The sequence below is a fragment of the Bidens hawaiensis genome, unplaced genomic scaffold, assembly GCF_021521415.1.
Source record: "Bidens hawaiensis isolate Kalapana, Puna unplaced genomic scaffold, B.hawaiensis_p1.1 tig00025004_1, whole genome shotgun sequence".
NCBI classification, from domain to species: domain Eukaryota; kingdom Viridiplantae; phylum Streptophyta; class Magnoliopsida; order Asterales; family Asteraceae; genus Bidens; species Bidens hawaiensis.
In genome coordinates this window covers 208,098-229,609 of record NW_027493971.1, presented here as the reverse complement: position 1 = coordinate 229,609, position 21,512 = coordinate 208,098, and the positions used below count along the sequence as shown (strand labels likewise).

General features: G+C 39.9%; 2 protein-coding genes across 2 annotated transcripts; both read right to left on the bottom strand.

The window, feature by feature from the left end:
* Positions 1–464: 464 nt before the first annotated feature.
* Positions 465–4,249, bottom strand: LOC143570527 (cytochrome P450 734A6-like). The gene is made up of 4 exons (XM_077056159.1): positions 3,723–4,249; positions 2,550–2,800; positions 1,812–2,163; positions 465–881 (listed from the first exon to the last, which is right to left on the bottom strand). Exons 1-4 carry the CDS (start codon positions 4,200–4,202, stop codon positions 465–467), a joined length of 1,500 nt encoding a protein of 499 aa, XP_076912274.1. The 5' UTR covers positions 4,203–4,249.
* Positions 4,250–12,859: 8,610 nt separating this feature from the next.
* Positions 12,860–21,124, bottom strand: LOC143570536 (uncharacterized). The gene is made up of 15 exons (XM_077056166.1): positions 20,855–21,124; positions 20,115–20,251; positions 19,928–20,038; positions 19,738–19,839; positions 19,472–19,580; positions 18,404–18,598; positions 17,374–17,542; positions 17,209–17,290; positions 16,291–16,393; positions 15,815–15,911; positions 15,525–15,618; positions 15,146–15,218; positions 14,510–14,683; positions 14,134–14,256; positions 12,860–13,029 (listed from the first exon to the last, which is right to left on the bottom strand). Exons 1-15 carry the CDS (start codon positions 21,122–21,124, stop codon positions 12,868–12,870), a joined length of 2,001 nt encoding a protein of 666 aa, XP_076912281.1. The 3' UTR covers positions 12,860–12,867.
* Positions 21,125–21,512: the final 388 nt, after the last annotated feature.

The window sequence follows — 21,512 nt, the reverse complement described above, 5'->3', positions numbered from 1 at the left end:
CAGGCTTATAGAACCAAATCATTTACACTATTAATTGCTAAATTAAGAGAGGTGGTGCTCGCCAGAATCTTTCCCGTAGATAGCCTTGAGTACTAATGCAAAGAGTTATCGAGATAATCATAAAAGATAATCTTAAATTAAAGAAACCAATTCAGAATATAGCAAAAAGTTACTAGTCTTAATCATTGAAATTAATATTAAGTTGTTCGCTTCAATGTAAAGTTGTAGAGAATATTGAATAAACATCACTTACAAGCAATTAAACATTAACAACTATGCAAAAGATTTGAGGTTGAAAACACAACTTCAATTCATCTTATGTTACATAAGTCAAATTCAAACTATTTATATATCCTATCAAATACAAAAGCCCCTATTTACATAACCATAAATCCATAATATTAACACAAAATGATATTGGCATCCACATTTATTTTCATAACAATCATAAATATAAAACATATTCACCTCCTAGTAAGCATCATTTGGGCACCATATTGAGGCTGCAGAGTTATGGACTGCATTGGAGCATGAATATACGAAGGTGAAACCGTAAGCGAGTACCTTCTAACAATCATTGCTAACACAATTTTAGCCTCGACAATTGCTAGATTTTGGCCAACACAAACTCGCGGGCCCATGCTGAATGGGAAAAACGCTCCTAAATGTTTCCCAGGCCCCAAGAATCTCTCAGGGTTGAACTCATTTGCATCCTTTCCCCATATTCTTACATCATGATGGATCGCTGTCATGGGCAACAAAATTTGTGTACCAGCTGGAACATCAAGCCGGTCGACGAGTTTCACGTTTACGAAGGCTTGTAGCATCATCATTACAGGTGGAGGGTAGAGTCGAAGCGCTTCATTCAAGATCATGGTAATCTATTTGACATGAAGAAAACATTAATCAGTTGATCTAAATAGGCTGTGACGGCCGGGAGAATTCATGTGCCCCTGACCAAGCCAAAAAAAAATGCCCATTAGGCAATTTAAATTGATTTTTTTAGGTGACGATTAAAGTTATAGCAATAAACATATCAATTAGCAAAATCATGGTATTAGAATGAGTTTATCACGAGAGTAGGCTTATAAGTGTTCGGGTATCTAAAAGTGTGTGTGTGTGTGTGTGTGTGTGTGTGTGTGTGTATATAGAGAGAGAAAGTATAGAATGAAAACCCATTTGAGTTGTGTGTATATATATATACATATATAATATTTTTAAAAATTTTGTACCCCTGAAAAAATATACCCCAGCCAAACGCCCACATTGCCCATCTCCAAGGCCTCCCTTGTAAATAGGTCAAACCATATATGAAATTAAGGGTGTTAAATGAGTTGTGCTCATGGATTGACGGGTTCGTGAACCTGGAAATCAAACAAATAACTAGAACACAACATGAGTTCTTATGGGCTAACACGATTGCACGAACATGGCCCATTCAATGTGAAAATTTTATTTTATATTATTTTTTACATATGAATACTCAAGTTACATATTTACAAAAAATAAAAAATATATAACGTAATTATGTTTTAACTATAAACACGATGTTTACTTCCCTTTGTTATTTTTTTTTGGAAAACTTGACATAAATACTTGATCTGTTTAAACTAACATCAAACATATTTGAAAATATAAAAAAAATAAATGGATTAAACGGATCACAACCCACGAATCTGTTTAGCTAAAACAGGTTTGACCTAAAAATGATCTAAATCCATTCAGACTTACCCCAAACGTGTGAATTTCATGTAAGCCAAGAATTCAGACACCCACTAGATATAAAAAAAATCATACTCGTATAGACTTACGATCTTTAAGTCTGCCAAGTTAGCAACAGAAGGGTATGCGTTTTGACTACAAACACGGTCAACTTCTTCTCGAGCTTTGCTTTGCCATTCTTGATGCAACCCGAGAAGGAGACATGCCCATGTCAAAAGATTAGCAGTTGTTTCCTTTCCCGCAAAGTAAAACGTCTTGCATTCATCCACAATCTCCTTTAGACCAAGAGTGTCGTCTTTCTTAGAAGGTGTTATCAATGTGGCTAGAAGAGTATTAGAAATTTGTTTTGCGTTTTTGTTTTTCTCGATCAATTTCGTGACTAATTCTGTTGTTTCTTTCTCGAGCTTCCACATTGTCCTGTTCCTTTTTGTAGGCATGAACCTACACCGAATTTTAAGGTTAGCACAAACTAAAATCAAGCTCACTGCGTTTAACTCAAGAGAGGTCAAGGTTGAGCCCAAGCTTGTTTTATTTAACCTTAAGAGTTCAAGATAGGACTATAGCTATATGTTTAAAGACCAAGCATTACTAAAGAGTAGCTATATTTAAACTCAAACTCGAATCGTTTATTGTCTATTAATTGTTTTATTTCTTTTTAGTAAACTTGACGGATGATTCATATGGTATGTCCACATTACGGTTTTGGTCCCTATAAATGAGAAAGCATACCATTGGTCCCATGTTATGCACGAACTTAACACCAATGGTTCTTGGAGTGGATAGTGTAGTTTAACGATTCTAGTCAATTTTTTTAAACGTATAGTTACCTGGATCCTGGTATGTAGACATTTCGAAAGGCCTGCAAAGCGAGCCCAACTTGTTGCTCCTGCAATTCGAATATTCGTTTGCCCTCCGAAAAGTTGCTACCAAAAGCTGTTCGCGATATAATGTCGGCAGAGAGTTGATGAAGTTCCTTGTGAACGTCAAATTCGAATTCAGACTTGTTTCCTGCTTCAATATTCGCATCCCATTTGCTCATCATATCTCCAACACTATCCACAATTTCAGGCACCCATTCCTAAACCCCAATTGAATCAGCAACAGGCCCAATGGGCTTTAAAATATCAATTTATTATTTATTTTCAAAAACATGGACCAAAAGTTTTAACTTGTTTGTGAATTGTGAATATCAAATTCATCAAAGTTTCTAAACCCGGACCGGGACCGAATTCATTGCCAACTATTACTTTTCGGGTCATGTTGGATCGGTTCGGGTCGGGTCAAACTGAATTTTGCAATTTGCAATGAGCATGGTTCAAGAAATTTCATGCCTGGTCAATACACCTTTATTTTTTTCTATCTACATCAAATTTAATTATTGTATACTTTTTAATTATTAAATTTGTGCGGTCCAACTAGTAAATTAATAGAGCAGCCGATTTAATTTTTAATTTGAAACGTAGTTGGCGGCAAGAAGAAAACAAAGATTTTCTTAAATAATCAATTTAGTTAAAAAAAAATACTATCACTATTTACTTATTTATGTTTTTTTGAAAAAAACACAAGAATAGTTATATAGAAAAACAAATATCACTGTAGTCGTAAATATAAAGTTTTAAATTTAAATAGTAAAAATTAGAAGCTTTATCTATTTCATGTTATTTCTAGTAGTACTTGAACATAACCCAAATAATTTCATTTGTTTTTTAAAAACGAGAACTTCTATTAACTTTGGAAAAGTTGAACCCCAGACCTTCGGATATTTAAGTTAATTTCATTTATTTATATATGACAATGGAGTTATAACTTTTACTCTAGCATGTTTTTTTTATAAAAAGTATAGGAATCTTGGCTACTAAATAGTATTATCTTTTCTACTTTTACTTGAATAATATTAACTTGGTTATTGCATGGTAAAATGTTTTCCAAAACTTTTTAACTTAAGTGAAACATTTGAAAAACTTATTTACTATTTGGTGAACCTTCCCTTAAAAAAATACCTTAACTCTTTCCATGTTAAAAGCTTGACTAGTGATCCTTCTATGAACAACCCATCTCTCCCCATCCAACCCGACTAGCCCGGCCCCGAACAAACTCTTTAAATCCGGGCTCAACGGGATCTTCCCAAACGACCCGTTTTTGTTGACTAGCATCTCTTTGATCATATCCGGGTCGGATACTGCCAGCCTGGCCTGTGTCCCGTACCAATACAAAAACGGTTCTCCATACATTTTTGACCAGTTGTAATAGTGTGGCATCACTCTATGAACAACTCCATCATGGTTGAAAGAAACCGTACGTGACGATTCCACCTCGGCCAGCATCCTCTGCCTGATCGCGGTGGAATTAGCAAAGTAGCTGGGACCGCCAACGCCTTGTCGACGGAAATGGAGTTGGGTCCGCAGTGGGACCCATAAGTATTTGAAGAGGATAGGGAATATGGTTAATAAGAACAGAGAAACAATAAAGAGAAAGTTCATTGTTGGTTGTGTGTGTAGGATTCCTCAATGGGTGTTGGCTTGATACAAGGACTTTGATTAATTATTTTTTATTTCATATTTTTTGTTAAATAGTAAACTGTTTTGGGACTAGGTTAATGGCATGTAATTGAACAGAATAGATTATAAAAAAATAAATAAATAAATAAATAAAAACATTTTCAATAGGGACAATTAGTTATCGTACAGAATTTAATAAATTATTATCCATGGACCATGTTTAATAATTTTATTTAATACTATTGAGCAACAGCATTATGAGTGTATTTTGTTTGTGTTACCATTTACGGATTTAAAATAGCATAAGACGTGAGTTATGTATTTCTTAAAATGTAGTTGGATAGGCGTTTGGTTATAATATATGTAAGTGGTGTTGAATATTATCAAGATACTACCCGCTAATAACAACAAATACGACGATTTGTATTACTTTAATATACCATCAACAATCAGTCATATCTTGTTCTTTGTAGTCTATATATGCTCTTGATGACCCCATAACTTTATATATAACTTGAGTTGGTAACGTATTTAAGCAATGACATTGAAGGGACTTGAGCTTATTGATTAGCTCCCCAGACACCTAATAATGCGTTTGGTACACAGAATTAAATGGAACGGGAATTTGAATTTCATTCGTATATGGTTCAGTCCCTCGAACAAGGAGAACACTTGAAAGTTGAAACCAAACTCACTATTTTGTGAGTTTCTCCTAAAACCACTTTGGTCGCATGAGTCGCACTCAAATGAAACCACAGCCATTGTTTGTCTCCGCCATGTGCCCCATCCTCTAGTCGCCAGAACCACCAAATACCCTTGTTTCAATCTTAATTTAATATAAACGGATAATTTGGTATTAGAAAAAGCTAGCACTAAAAACAAGCGAGCATCCATCACATGACAAAATTGTGACAGACTTGATTAAACAATAGGAGCCACATCCTCAACTTCTCAAACCTAAGAACAGCATGTGAAGAAACACTAAGTGAACCCTGGACAGATTATAGATAATCTGGGGGTTAAGTAATGTTTCCCACGGATGAGATCTAGCTGAGAAGGTTGTTCTTCAGGAGACCTGCAAAACAGACACCGTAAGCTCGTCACTGAGAAGGGGGGGTTCCTCCTTGTGACCACCCTCCGGCGTGAGAATTAGACTAGATTGCTCTGAATATAAGAGTATATTAAGAGATTGCTAGATAAGATTGAGATAACAGATGATGTCCTTACCATTCCAAGGTGTTGGAGTATTTATAGCCGAAGGTAGGTTTCCAAGCAGGTACAGCCGGCTGAATAGTATTCCTGTTCTACCAACAGTGGACGTACGCACAGGCCATGCTGGTTGGTGGATAGGTTACGGCCAACAGTAATAAGGTCGGCTGTATACTGTTCCTTAACTGCCGGCTACGCACTGTTCCACCAACTGTAGGCTGCGCACGTCCCCTCGTAAGAGTTGGTGAGTAGGCAGCGGCTAATAGTGACAAACAGTACTAGAGGGTGCTCCTCCTCGTATTGTTGTCGGTGAGCTGTCACCCTGTGATTAGTTCATGGGCTGCTCTGGTCAAACTGTCTGTTCCGCCCATACCTTAGTAGGTATAGTACGAAAGACCTTCCAGAAGCATACGGACTGGCTCATTTAGGCGGGAATGTTCCCGCCTTGCTCATTCCTTCATGTGACAACTGAAGTAACGAATGCCTTGTGCGTGTAGCCTTGCTGTTAGTGCGGGTAGCCTTCCCTGATGGCTTGTATCCGCAGCTGCGGGAACAGGCGGGGTACTTCACCATTGGGAGGCTTTCCCTGCGGGTACAGCTGGCGTACTGCGCGTAAGGTTCTTTGAGCATGGTGGGTCCTGCTGGAGCAGTTGGTCATCGCGCAGACGTCCCTGTTCAAGGTGAGTCTTGCGGATCCAACTGGGCTCTGCTGGGACCTACCTCTTCAAGTCCCCCCAGTCCAATGTTCTTCTCATGAATTATTAATAAGTGAGGTGAACTTTTGGACTTAGCAAGGGGTTTTGAAAGGGGTTTAGTTTTTCGGTTTTCCGTGGTGATTCATCCCACGGTTTTCCTGATGTCACGCAGAAATTCCCGACTTTTCTGCTTGATCTTTGAGTGTGAAGCGGGTAGGTTTGTAACCTCCTCGCGCGTCCGGAGCGTTGAGTCCCAATTGTGTGGATTCTCCATGAGGTTTTGGTGGTTTTCGACATAGTGATCATTTATGTTAAAACCACCAATTCCATCTTGGAGTTTCAAACAATATAGTTCTCGACGTTCCCGTCGTGCGGGAATGTTATTCACGTTTCCGCAAGCGTGGCCCAGAAGATCCTTCTTGGTTTGAATTCCCCTGCAGAGTGCTAAGTACGTGAAGGGTTTTGCCTTGACACTGTACCCGCACTCGTCTTACGGTTACTTTACTTCCAAGGTATTCCTGGCGTCAATTCCCTGCGGGTGCTAAGTATGTGAAGGGTTCTGCCTTGACACTGTACCCGCATCCGTCTGATGGTTACTTGGTTGCCAAGTTATTCTTGGCTTCAATTCCCTGCGGGTGCTAGGTATGTGAAGGGTTTTGCCTTAACACTGTACCCGCATCCGTCTTACGGTTACTTGGTTGCCAAGGTAAGGGGTATTTTCCCGCTCACTTTTGAATCTTTTTGAATTTTGAATTTTTTGAAATTCGAAGAGTTGGTGGAAAGATTCCCGCTCACTTTTGAATCTTTTTGAATTTTGAATTTTTTGAAATTCGAAGAGTTGGTGGAAAGATAGGAACAGTCCAAACATCTGAAACGTCGTGCGACGGTTTCTTCTGACTGTGTCAGGACGTGCAGGAAGTTATGGCGACGTGACAGTACATGGTCATTCCAGACGCTTTTTCAGGCGCGTGTGCGCGATTTTTCGGGCGCGTGGCCGCGAAATTAATGGTGTGCGTCCTGTCAACAGCTGTTGCCAGCTTGCTTTTTGCCACGTGTCATAGTTTCATTGCACCTTCGTTTTCTCTCTCTTCCGCATTAATTTCATCGCATTAATTGCGATTAGTATATAAAGGGGGAGAGGGTTATTTGTAATTCACACTTTCACTCTTCTTCATCTTCTTTGCGATTTCCGGCGAATACTTATCCTTTTCAGGCAAGCATTCTCCCGAAATCGTTTTCTTCCTTTACAAGATGTCTCGTGATATCGATTCTACAGCTGACGACAGGAGTACTGCTGGTGAGTGCCAGTGTGCTCTTCCTGGCGATCTGTACCGGTATGTTGTCAGGAAGTTCATGCTCGAGTCTCTCGAGCCTGAGTTTCCTGAACCCCATCAGACCGTGTACGATGCCCTCCGAGGCAAGATCGGGGTTTATGCAGCATTCTTTGTCTATGGGAATCTAAGGTTCCCATTGACAAAGTTTGTTTACCGTGTCCTCGAGAGGCATGGTGTTCATTTGACCGAGTTGCACCCCATGGCGATCGCCAAGATTCGCCATTTTGAGTGGGTGTGCCGGATACTGGGCGTTGAGCCCTATGTTGACCGCCTGATGACCTTCTACACTTGGAGGTGCATCCAGGGGTGGTACACGTTGACAACCCAGATTAAGGGTTTAAAGATCTGTGCGACCGAGCGCAGTCTTCGCGCGTGGAAGAGGGAGTTTTTCTTCATATCCGCCCGCGCCATCCCCATTGCCATGAAATTCAGGAACGGGCAGGCACTTCCCAGTCTTCACGCCTCCAGCTACCAGGAGGCGGAATGGTTTGCCCAGATATCTCGGGTCCAATCTCCGGTTTACCGGTTTGCGTAGTCCGGGATGGTGATGCTGGGGATGAGCCGGGTGTGGAAGGAGGCTGATGTGCGCAAGATTCCGATCGTCCTCGAATACGGTTCGAACTCTGTTCCTTACGGTATGCCTTTTTCCCTTTTGTTGATTTTGAATTTCCTCTAACTTTTTTCTTGTTTATTTCAGAGGGGAACGACATGCAGTCGCTCCTTAATCCGCGGGAGGCTGACGGTCCCGCCCGGATGGGTACTCGCGCTCTAGACGAGAACGAGTTGCCCATCCTAGAACAAACGGCGGATCGGTTCGTGGAGGTCTATCCGCTAGGCCATGAGATCCTCAGCGCCCGTCGGCCAGGTAAGGTGCTCTTCGCCCCTCGACCTCTCAATGCTGAAACCTCTGCTGGAATTCCTCTAATCGTGTGTTCTGATGAGGAATCCGCAGATGGTCCTCCGTTGGTGCGGAAGAAGAAGGCTGCCGGCGGGAAGGGAAAGGAGAAGGTGGCCTCTACTGCCGATCCGGTGGCTCTGTCTGACTCGGAGACTAAGAGCGAAGAGGTGGCGAGGAATCCCGGTGGTGGTAAGACCACAGCTCCGGAGGTTGCGACTGTCACCTCCGGAGAGCCAAAGAAGACGACGGTGACAGGCGCAAAGAGGCAGGCTCCATCGGGTCCGTCCCCGCCTCTCCGTACCTTTAGGCTCAAGAAAACCCGTAAGTACAACTCTTTTAGCTTTTATCTTCATAGCTTTATCTGTTTTAACACTTTTCTTCTTTACGCAGGCGTGGATGTTGGCGCATTCCAGGGTGAAGCGCCTAGTAGTACCTCTCCGCCAATGACGGTAGGCTTGGTCAGCCTACCTGAGGCGTCGACCCAGGCGCCTGCGCCTGCTTCCGCTGGATCAGTTGCTCACTCCTTTGAGCCGACTGTTCCAGCCGAGATGACGTCACCGCCGGCTGTGAGTGCGATTTTTACAGCATCCTTCACAGAGCCGGCGGTTACGATAGCTGCGGATTCTGCGGTGGCGACCACGGCGGCTGCAACCATGCCCCCACCATCGGCAACGACGGCCGGTCCATCAGGTACGCGTGGGGCTTCTCGCATCTCTCCGCCACCTTCCCATCTGCCTGACCTCTTGGATGGATTTCCATTGGGTTCAGGTGATGGGTTCGGCGGCTATCGGCCTGTAATTGACCCTACAGGTGCGTCGGGTTCTTTTGGCCCATTTTTCTACATGTATTTTTTATCATCTTTTCCTAACTGCTTTTTGTTTTTTGCAGTGTCGGATTCCAATGAAGTGTATGTTCCACGATGGAACATCCGCCGAGGAACAACCCTTCGTACCCCTGTGGAGTGCGTGGAATAGGCTCGCCACGCTGCTCCCCATGGTGCGTTGGGGGAAGCCATGGCTAGCTACCAGGAGGGTAGGCTAACCAACGAGCTTCGGGTTCTCCAGGCCCGGATGCAGCCGCGCGTCGAGCTGCTTTGTCGTGAAAACGACAAGTTGAAAGCAGCTCGCGCCAAGGACGTATCTCAAGCGCGGGCTCTTCGGGAGGAGAACCAACAGCTGTCCGCAGCTGCTGCGGAGAAGGAGAAGGCCTTCAAGGCCCTCGAGGTTGAGGTTCAAGCGCGACTCGAGGCCCGCTCCAAGGCTGCCCAAGCTGTTAACGAACAGCTTCGGCTGGCTAAGGAGACTGCGAGGAACGCAACCGAGAGGGCCACCAAGGCTGAAGCCGTTGCTGAGCCTTTACGCGTGGAGAATGAGGAGCTCAAGGCCAAATTAGAAGCTCTCCAACGTGCTCATGATGCCTTGGCGATGGAAGATGCCAAGAAGCTCCAGGAGATCTTGGACCAGAGGGGCGTGCTTGACCATACCGAGCGGAAGCTTAAGGGCGTCGAAGAGGCTGCCGCAAAGGAAGTGCTACTTGCCAACCTTAACAAAAGCGAAGCCGAACGCGCCTGCACCCAAGCTCAAGCCGCCCTTCAAGAAGCTCTGGTTGTCAAGGAATGGCTTCTTCGAGAAGCGTTGACTCAAGTAAGTCTATCTTCATGTCTTCACGCTTTTCTTTGTAAATAGGGTGTTGACACTTGTATATTTTCTTATGCAGGTTGTGTATCGGGTCTTCTCAGAGACATCTTACGACGATGCTATGAGCGCAGCCCTCAACGCTTCTCACGAGGATGGGGAACGGGTCGGCTTCCTGCTTGGTCTAGGGTTTGTTGAGAAAGGCGTCCCGCCTTCCAACTTCCCTTTGTAAAATGTTGATACTGAAGCTGTTTACGACCAAGCAGTGAATCAGTACGCCGCCTTCTCGCATCCGGTGGTGGAGAAGGTGAATGAAGTTGCTGCTGCTGATGATGGGCTAGCTATCCTTAAGGCTTTCCTTGAACAGCCACGCTCTACTGACGGCGCTGGTTCAAGTGGAAGTGGCCCTGAAGCATGTTGATGTTGCCTTTTTCTGGCGTTCGCCTTTTTCTTCCTCTGATGTTGCCATGAACCATGTTGATGCTGATGTCGACGGGCTTTCGTCCGTTGCCCCGGTACCGGTTGTCGTTCCGTCCTCCCTTCTTGATTGATGCCACCAGGTGTGTCAATCTTCCATCCTTGACGAATGCTTCAACAATGTCTTTCAAGGATGTACACTCTTCCGTACCATGACCTTTTGTCCCGTGGAAGTCACAGGATTTGCTCTGATCCGCATTAGGTCGGTGCCGGATCGCTGGAGCTTTTGGCCACGGTAGCTTTTCAGTGGCAAATATCTCCGTGACGCTTTTGGTGAGTGGCGTCCACCGGTGCTTTTGGCTTGAAGGGTGTGTGTGACTTCTTCCGCCAACAAGAGGGCGGGAGCTGGATGAGGTGTCAAAGTTTACCCTTGACTGCCAGATACCTAGCTTCCTTTTTTTGTTCTGCCGGGCGATCCGGACATTGTTCTCTCTTGTCCTCTGCGTGTAGAGGTGTGTACTCTGGGGAAGATCCCTTCTCAGTTGCTTTTCCGTCTCGGCAAAGCGCTTTGCCGCCGTCATGATGGCATCCCATGTTGATGGCATGCCATCCTTACCCGTCAATGTGCGGATAAGTTCTGGGTATTCGGCGCCTTGGATGAAAGCGGCGCGAACCAGATCTTCACTTATGTTGCCGAGACTTAGCTTTTTGGAGTTGAAGCGGGTGATGAAGTCTAGTAAAGATTCATCCTCCTCTCTCACGCAGTTGAGGATCGTCCACTGTTCTTCAGTGTACTTCCTCTGTTGGCTGAAGTGCTGGCTGAACTTGTTCTGAAAGTCCGCCCAGTCATATATGTGGTGGACCGGTAAACGATCGAACCATGCCCTGGCCGCTCCGACCAGAGTCATCTGGAACATGTAGCACCACGTGGGTTCCGTCCAGTTGCTGACGGTAGCCCCCGCAATGAACCTGTTCAAATGGTCGTCTGGGTCGGATAGACCATCATAAGTGCCAATGTTGGACATCTGTTTGGCACTTCTCGGGGCGATTGCTTCCGCAATGTCCCTTGCGAATTTTGACTTTCCTGCATTTGTAGCAGTTGGTATAAAGGTTTTGGAGAAGTCACGCGTGTTTCTCTCCGCAGTTGGTTTAAAAGCTTCCCCAAAATTTCTTTTTGGTTGGACGTCCGTTTCCTTTTGCTTCCCTTTCGCCTTATGGCGAGGGTTGCGTCGGTATCGGACTCCCTCTCGTCGTCTGAGTACTCGCACTCACTGCTCATACTGAGGTGTTGGCGAGTACTGCTGAATTCGTCAGCCTGTTGAGCTGAACGCAAGCGTTCATCCAATTCAGCTTGGAATTCTCTTTGGCGTGCTTCGGCCCATGCCTTCACTTGATCCAGTGTTTGGCGAGGGGCCCTCGTTCGTTTTTCCAACTGGGCGTCAGTGAACCCCAGTGGAATATTTACTGCACTTGCCCCGGCTTGGGTAGTCGGGGTAGTGTTCGTAAGATTTGTGTAACCGCCGGTGTTCCCCCCGGTTGCTGGGGTTGTGGTTACCGGGGTTTCTTGGTCGGTTACTGGCCTTTGGACCGGAGTAACGTTAACCATTTCTTCAGAAATTTTGAAAAAACTAAAATAGTTCTAGCTTTTATGCACGGATGGCGCCAATGAAGAAACACTAAGTGAACCCTGGACAGATTATAGATAATCTGGGGGTTAAGTAATGTTTCCCACGGATAAGATCTAGCTGAGAAGGTTGTTCTTCAGGAGACCTGCAAAACAGACACCGTAAGCTCGTCACTGAGAAGGGGGGGTTCCTCCTTGTGACCACCCTCCGGCGTGATTTCAACTTTATCACACAGACGATTCGTGTAATTTACCATAAAGTACAATTCTTTGAAACTTAGAAGTAAAACAAATTCTACTTCTTTTAGCTATCAAGATTAAGAAAAGACTAAAACACGGAGACAATCATCAACTACTAAAATACCAAAAAAGGGCATGCGGCCTAATAAGGTGTGTAGAAAGGGGTGTCTATATATGATTGATAAGTCTTTGTTGCCCAGATTCACACACACAAAATAATGTGGATAGATCCAAATCCACCCAAGCTATAGGTTGCAAGACACCTTCAATTGCAAGCCTATGATTATGCATAAAAATGTATTTTGTATCGTTAATTCGTTTATACCAGTTTCGCCTTAAAAACAGGCTGAAACAACAAAATTACCCCCAAGTTAGCAGACATTATAAATATGAATCTGAGTATCTAACAAAAACATATTTTCATTAAACCAATAGTTTAATGATAACTAACCACTTTTCCTTAAAATGTTGCATACAACAAAACATGCATTTATGAACTCTATGAACTACAGGTTCCAAAATAATATAACAAAAGCTTTTGAAATGTGTCATGCCTTACAAAAACACATGACCATTACCTAAACAAAGCCTAGCTTCTAGGGGCGACAAGTTCTGAAAATCTCACCCCGCATCATGTCTATCGGGTTGTGGTCGAGAGTGTAACGCTCTGGGCCTAAGTACATACCTGTTTTTTCAAGAATTGCAAGCCCTTCATCCCTACCGTATCTAGAGCTGTAGAGCTTTAGGTACTCGATGTCCTAAACACACAAATGAACTATATATTTATCAGGAAAGAAGACAAATGGCGAGGTTGCAAGATCATTCTATTTTAAAAAATTAGATTGATATAGTAACATTATAGTTTCGCTAATCAAATAGCTGTAAAATTCAAGAAAGAGTAGACGAATAAATTTTGGGGTATCAATCATGTTGGGCTGAATATGAACCCTAACACGACCACAGTACCACACTGTGTCAAAGGCATCAATTCTAACCAGGACCCTTAAAATTATGTAACCCAAGCACGACACGTTTACCCCTTTTATCTAAATAAGTCCAAACAGGTTGTAATCAACTTGTAAACGTGTTAAACAAATTGGAGGGTTGTAATAAATGGTTAGACGATGTTGTATGCATGTTGGCAGGTCGACTTATTTTACTAAATGTATTGGTGTGTCGACCTGGTTAATTAAATGGATTTAAACAGGTCAACCAAAACACAGCCCACTTATTAAACATGTAGATATGACAACCCAAAACTTGACGACTCGTGTCAAGAACTGTCACTCTGTTTAACCCTTGTAAAATTCAATAAAAAAGAGAAGCAAACTGTTTGTTGGTAAGACCAACACTACCTGACATGTTTTGGCCCATTCCAAAAGTACCTATTTATTCTTGGGTCTCGATCATGATTGTGGGTTGAATTGTTCAACCCGAACATGACCTATATTTTTAATTGTGTCAAAAACCTCCCAAAACACGACCTGTTTGACCATTTACCTAAACGTGTAAAATGGGTTGGATAACCAAGTTGTATATGTAGTAATCAAGTTGGTGGGTTGTAAAACATGGGTTAAACGGGTCAGTGGATCAACCTGTTCAACTAAACAGGTTAAACGTGTCAACCAGAACATGACCTGGTTTTTAAACTGATTAGATATGTCTTATGCCAACTAAAATCTTGATTATTTGTGTCCTGTTCGGGTTGTGTCAGAGACTGCCACCCCTAATTTATCCATTACCCACCCAAGCCTGGTCGGCCCATTATGCACCCTTGTTCTGTGTTTGCAAGGTCTAGATTGGTAACGTGGTCACGGTGGTGTAAAAAAACAATAATTTAAAAAAGAATAAGAAAAGATTACCTGCAAGCCACTCAAAAGGCGCTCTAACCTAAGAGAAGCCACCGGTTCGTGTGAGGATGAGAAAACTTCACCAGGGTAATACAATACCCCGTCACTCGGGGGGAGCCCCCGCCTGAATTTAATCTGTTCATATACACCCCAAAATAAACAATGAAAGTTAAAATATTAATAATAATAATAAAGTACACGTCGCGAGTTGTTAAGGGTCAAAAACAGGATGGATCCGGTTATATGTGATCACGAAAACAATAATAAAATGATTATCTCAACCTTTCAATGAATTAATGTAAGCTAAATTTGTAATTTTGCACGACTTTCAACCCATTTAAACCGTTTGATATAAAACATAACCTAAGATGGGTGAGATATGAAATACCTCTGCACTAGCAACGGTAGCCTTCTCATAGCAGTTGGCACCCCAATAAAGAAAGCCAGTGCCACCTTCTTTCCACACACGCCACATCACTGCACGGTGCTGTGTACCCCGCATACCCAGGTGCCGGTTAGGATGAGGATCCGATGGTCCCATGCACACATAGGTCCACCATTCCTGGTCAATATCATCCATCAGGCCAATCGTATACTAGTACTACTCATTTACTACATATCAAGATGTATGGGTTGTCCGGCTTGGTTAACACATCAAAACAATATAGGCCAGGTTGAGTTGACCCGCAAACACTAGTATGCATTAAAACTAAAACATTGACTGACTTTCAGTCAGTTTGACCCATTTCCTTAAGCTAACTTTATTGTTGGGTAACAAGTCAACGGTCCAGGTGAGGTCGGTTTGGGTTGACCCACAGACGCTTATTGTTCATTTAAGCATTAAAATAAACTTTGACCAACTTTCAATCCGGTCAACCAATTCGAACACTTGATAAGTAACCGGGTCACAAATTCCCACCTCTAAAAGAATTCATTTATAATTGACAAATGTACTTCTACATGTCTAATATAAAATTATAAATACATGCACTAATGAACATCAAGCAAGAGGAGATATTATTACCTCATTATTTTCAGGTTTTATCTCTGCAATTATGTCTTTCACCAAATCCTCACGGTTACCAATCACCCATTCACTGCGATTGAGAAAAAAAATCATTGAACATAGGTTCGGACACACTAGTTGAGATTCAGTATGCATCAAGGTCAAGTGTTTATAAATTATTTAAAAGCATCAACTAATGGCCGATACAAATACGTACATTTGAGTGTTAGAATTTTCAACTTTTCAAAGTTAATAACCACACTAATGGCATAAACAAATATGTACATTTGAGTGTTAAAATTCTCAACTTTTCAAAGTTAATAACCACATCTTTGCAACAAAACCATTTGTTAAATACAGCAGAACGAGAACATAAATAAAAGAATAATGTTATTACCTTGTACAATATATTTGTGTATGAGGGCGTAAGAACCCTGGTACTTTAAGAAAAGCCTCAAAATTATTCGGTGCAAGAGGTGCATCACTTGGACCTGAATAAAACTAGAAATTAGTTTCAAAACATCCCTAACAACTATCCATTTCAAACAAACATATTTTTCTGGTTATATATATTATTTTTAATCTTGGTTCGGTGGTAAAAGAAATAACTTGCAATTTTCTTACAAGAAAAGTGAATAGAAGATAGTGGATGCAATTGTATATAAATTTAACTAGAGATGCTCTTACCCGAGTAGTATGTAGTCAACACACGGGCATCAGGTGCATATGCATGAATATCACTAGCTTGGTGACGAATAGCATCATACTGTTGCACATTCAATGGCTGAAAAAAAAACACGTGTTCCATATTCAATCAAAGCAACCAGACACACGTAATAACTGTTTATCTCCAGATTGTTATTTTATGGTAGAACTCCGTGCAGATCATATTGAGAAGTGTCAAATATTGGTATATAAACTTATAAATACAAGTTTGACACTAAAAATCTTTCATCTCACACTCCAATTTCATGTTTCCCCTAAAATTTCAAGATCTTTTGTTATATTATGTTTCATCTTTTCTCTGTATCGCATTGAATCAGTAATATAAAGAATTTTGTCACTAAACTGTTAGTTATTAATTATTACATTTGTTCTTTTTTCCACCCTGCATAAGAACCGAGAACATACATATATATGCATTTGGATATTTGATTCAAAACGGTTAATATCTCATCCCACAGGTAAAAGTAGGCTTTCTTCCAATGGTTTTTTGATCTCAAAATCTCAACTTCCTTCTGCAGGTAATCCTTTGCTAAATCACCACTGTTAAAAAGCAGTAATGTCACTAATGCATTATAGTTAGTGTGCTCTTGTCTTTACAAGCAAAATCTATATTATTACAACAATAATCTAATCTTTTGAATAAAACAATCTAGAGGGTTTTGTGCGTCATCACAATTAGGTAGGCTTGTAAATGAACCAAACGAACACAAAGGGGGCATGTTCATGTTTGTTCATTTAACTTTAACCAAACAAATGATCACGGGGTTTTCTTGTTCGTGTTCATTTGTCAAGAAAACAAATGTATACATGTTTGTTTGCTGACAGTATACATGACTGGTTCACGATGTAAATGAACATAACTAAACATAGGTCATAGATGAACGCGCATAACTGAGAGAACCAGTTAAAAGTAAACATGAAAATCAATCAGTTGGGCCTTAGAAGTTAATAAAACTGGACTAAATTGTATTTAATTTCATAAAACTAGAGTAAATTGTAATCTAACGAACATAAATGAGCATAACCAAACGAATATAAACAAATTTAAATGATCGAATGTTCACGGACATAAATGAAGGAACAAGACATCTGTTCATGTTCGTGTCTGTTCATTTATTAAATAAACGAGCATAAACACACTCCCTGCTGAACGGTTCACGAACAGTTCACTGAATGTTCAGTTCGTTTACAGGCCTACAATTAGGGATTGAGGGCCACTTTAGACCCGTTTGACAGTGTCCCTTTTGGCTATATTTTCTGAGTCAATTAATTTGACCCGTTAAAGATTTAACATAACCAAAACCAAACCTTTCATGTGATACAGTAAACAACACTTCAGGCATCTAGTGACATACCAAGGAACTACAGGACTATATGGCACAGCATAAGCTGCAAGACGAGGGTCTGAGAAAAATTCATCTGTTTTTGAATGATCAGCTACACGATATAAAGAATTAAAAAGATAAGATTTCTTTTAGCTGAATAATACTAATAAAAAATAACCGATTGAATAATCATACCAGGCCATGGAGAAGTGTAAGTCAAAACCCGCATGCTGTTACCCCATTTGCAGAAATAAGGACTGATTTTATATTGAAGCAGCCACTTAAAATGTAGTTCTAGAGCATTGTACCATTCGGGACTTCCGTGTTCAACACCAAACCGATCTTCGATTACAGTATCGGATATCTTAATAATCATTAAGAATGTTGACATTTTTATAGAAAGTTCCTAGATGCTGAAAATTGAAGTCACTATAGTAAAGGGTTGATTTCATATATACTCTTTAAAACTTATCTAATATCATATATAACCTTTTAAATGAATATATAGTTCAAGACCATTATATATAATATCCTTTCAAGTTTCAACACTATTAAAATTTTGCAATGCATCTGTTGCGTCAATAGCAATTCGAGAACTCATCCCAGTTAGAATAATTCCATTCACATACAAATGCAATTAACCCTGTAATCGTGAATTACAGAAGAAAAGTAGTTGTTTTATGTTTTGAATTTTGATTAAGTTTACATCTTGAAATATTGAGATTTATATTTGATTCCAGTATATGTGTGTTATAAAGTTTAGTAGCAATATTTATTTATAGATTAGCCATACAACTCTAAAATCATGTATGATCCAAAGAAATTGAAAAAAATTTACTTTTTTATGAACCACTTTTAAACATATAATTATAATTATTAAAATATAAATAAAACATTATAGTTTATCTTTTAACAACTAATATTAGAAGTTCTGAAAATACCATAGATTAAAAAAATGGTAGTTAAAACACTTAAGGGTGTAAATCTAATGTTTCAGAAACATTGTTGGATAAATATAAAATTAAAAGGCTACAAATTAGTAAATACAAAATTTTAAAGCTTTAAGAAAATATAAGAGTGGAATAGTCACGTTCTAAATTGTTTTAAATAAAATGGTTAAACATGATATTTTACGTAGTTTCTAGGCATATATATGATATTTCATAGGTTTCTAGGGGAATATATGAAATTCAACATAAATTAAAATAGTAGGAATATAGGATACACCAATGACAGCAGGAAGTGAAGGTGTTGTTGGGAGAATAAAGTCCCAAACGGTCAAACTTAGCTTTAAACGTATTGAAAGGTTTGCGTCTTCATCCATCATATCTAGTGGCCCGTTCTCTGAAAAGAAATCAGAAAAAGAAGGCGAAAGAAGAACTCTTCTTAAAGTTGTAGTTGCAGATTTCGCTCTTTCTACCTGAAAAACAGGCGGGTCAGTTGACCCGGTAACACATTTCAACCATTTAAATTATATAATGAATATATTGCAAAAACAATATCATTGTTAAAAACAATAATAATCTAAATGTGTGAATAAAACGATTTAGGAGGTTTATGCATCAATAATACACTTTTGGCGACTATCAAGTTTGAATGCGTAATATGCATTTGTGTTTTAGCAAAATCTTTAAAATTTGACCAGTTGAGATTAAAAAAGCCCAAATTGTTCATTCCTAAGTATGACACAAAATTCTGTAAATGCAGATCAGAACGTTCAGCGAACAGCAGTGAACCATTCGGCAGGAAGTTCCTTTATCCAAGAAACGACTGGAACATGAACCAAAGAATGTTGTTCATTTAGTTAAACGAACAAGACATGATGTCTTGTTCGTTCATTTGTGTTCATGAGCACTCGTTTACATTCGCTCATTTAAACTCGTTTATGTTCGTTTGCTTACGTTCCTTTATGTTCGTTAGTTTACATTTGTATAAGTTCATTTTTTAACCTTTTATTAATATATTCATTTAAATTTTCTAGGCCCGTTACAGTTTAGTCAAATTTTAATAACCGTTTAGACCCTACACATTGTTGTCCACGTTCACTTTTAATTGGTCATAGCTTCGTACTGTTCACTCGTTTACATTTGTGAACCGTTCGTTTATACTACTAGCAAACAAACAAAAACGAACACGAATACATTCATTTTTTTTAACGAACGAACACAAGAAAGAAAACCCCGTTCATTATACGTGTTCGATCGTTCGTTTTGGTTAAAGATAAACAAACACGAAAATGCTCTGTTCATGTTCGTTCGGTTCATTTACATTATGCATGCAATTCTAATCTTACCACTTCTTCTACTGGTTTTCCATCAATTTGCTCAATGACATCAAGACAATTTCTGAGTTCCCTATATACTTGATATTTCTCAGACTTATCAAGAAACTGTGCTGCACATCTGTAGAGAATCAAAATTAGCATTCATAGCTACAAACAAGATACAAAATGAAAAATCAATTATCAGTATTTCTTTTCTAAATCATTTATTACTATCTTAATCCAAATATTTGGAATCAGCAACTTATATTTAACTGAAAAAGAGAGTAGTCAATCACTCTGCATCGGTTTTGGTAGCGGTAACAACAAATTCTCCCTCATATTGTCCTGGAGGCTGCGTAATTGGAACATCAATAGAAACCCAAACTGCAGTAGTTTCTCTGCAGAAAATAAAAAAGTCAAATCAAAAGTTAACACAAAAGAACAGTCAAATTTCAATTTTCTATCAAAAATGCAATCAATAAATACCCTGGGAGTAGATTTATCTGTGAAACTGGCATATCAAGTGGTACAAGTGCATCTGGAACGCCCAAAATAGGGACCACACGTCTCAAAGTAACTGATTGGCCAATGACCAACCTGGTTATAACAAATTTGTTTATAAATTTGGATAAAATATATTAATATTGCAGAACATGTGTCAAGAAATATTAACCTGTCACCAGAAGTTGAACAGAGATCGGTACATTGAATTTGTACAACACCAGCATTACTGGATCCACTCCAAGATACTTTAGGGCGTATAGCAATTTGTATACTTTCTCTCTCGTTTCTTGCAGCTAAAAGAGATACCTTCAAGGTAACATTATGTTATTATGCATTTATGTGTGATTATGAATCATCACACTAAAAATAATATTAGATATAGTTGGGCAATTATAGACACATTTAGAACAGGTTTGCTGATCATTTATCTATTACAACGGGAAGAACAGTTAACACTGATAAATAATTAATTCCTTATTTCCATTTTTAACCAAATATGAATCTATAAACTCAAAACAATTGAGAAAATGTATCAATCTACATAATGTGTTCTCTTTTCTTGTTTTTTATCCTTGCCTCATATGACATGTCTAATAAACGAATGAACATGAGAAACACGAGCATGTGCCATTCTGTTTGTTTACAGGACTAATTCATAGTGGTGTTTTAAAAGATGCACAAGCTCAAAAGACCTTTTAAACATCATTACAGTTCAATAACCCAATAACACTCAATACACCACATTATTAGACATATATATGATGTTTGTATTTTGATTCTCCAATATTATCCTGTCCATATTTAAGTATTTGTAACCAATTGTAACTGCTCCATATATAAGGAGATTAGTTGTAAACAAGACACATCGAATCATTGAATATCATAACCTTCAAAAACTTAGTTACTTACAGGCTCCAATGGTCGAGGTGTTTCTTGAGGTCCAACATTTGCAGTGGTAGGCATGCACCAGACATGTACTAGTTCAGAAGATGGAACCCTAGATGGGTCAATTGTCCCTCTTAGTAAACTTTGATCTTGTAAGCTACCATCACCCCATCCATATGCGGTCCCACCCCCTGCAACCCCCTCAACTGGAGGAATCATTTCTTGAGGACTCCCTGAAACACGGTACAGAATGCAATTAATCAACAATAAATTACGCATCCCATTGTAAGCCATTGCACGAAAGTCTTATTAACATAATATCACATATAAGTAAACAACTAAACACGCAAAAAAACAATCACACTTGCTTACTTGTAAATAATTTTGACAAGGCTGATTACTGAATAAACTTCAGATCAACCAAAATGACCAGTAAGTTGAAGAAAATACATGTGAAGTGATATGTGGACGATATAATAATAATAATAATAATAATAATAATAATAATTGGTGCATTTTTGTAACTGCAAATCCAACTGAACCTAGCCCTTAAGCATGATATATTTAACTGCCCTAACATACAAAATCAGCAGCAACAACACAGGTAACAAACTGTCCTGTGTAAGCAATCAAATGATCAACAGCACAAACCAAACCAAAACAAAACTGCATCATGTATAAT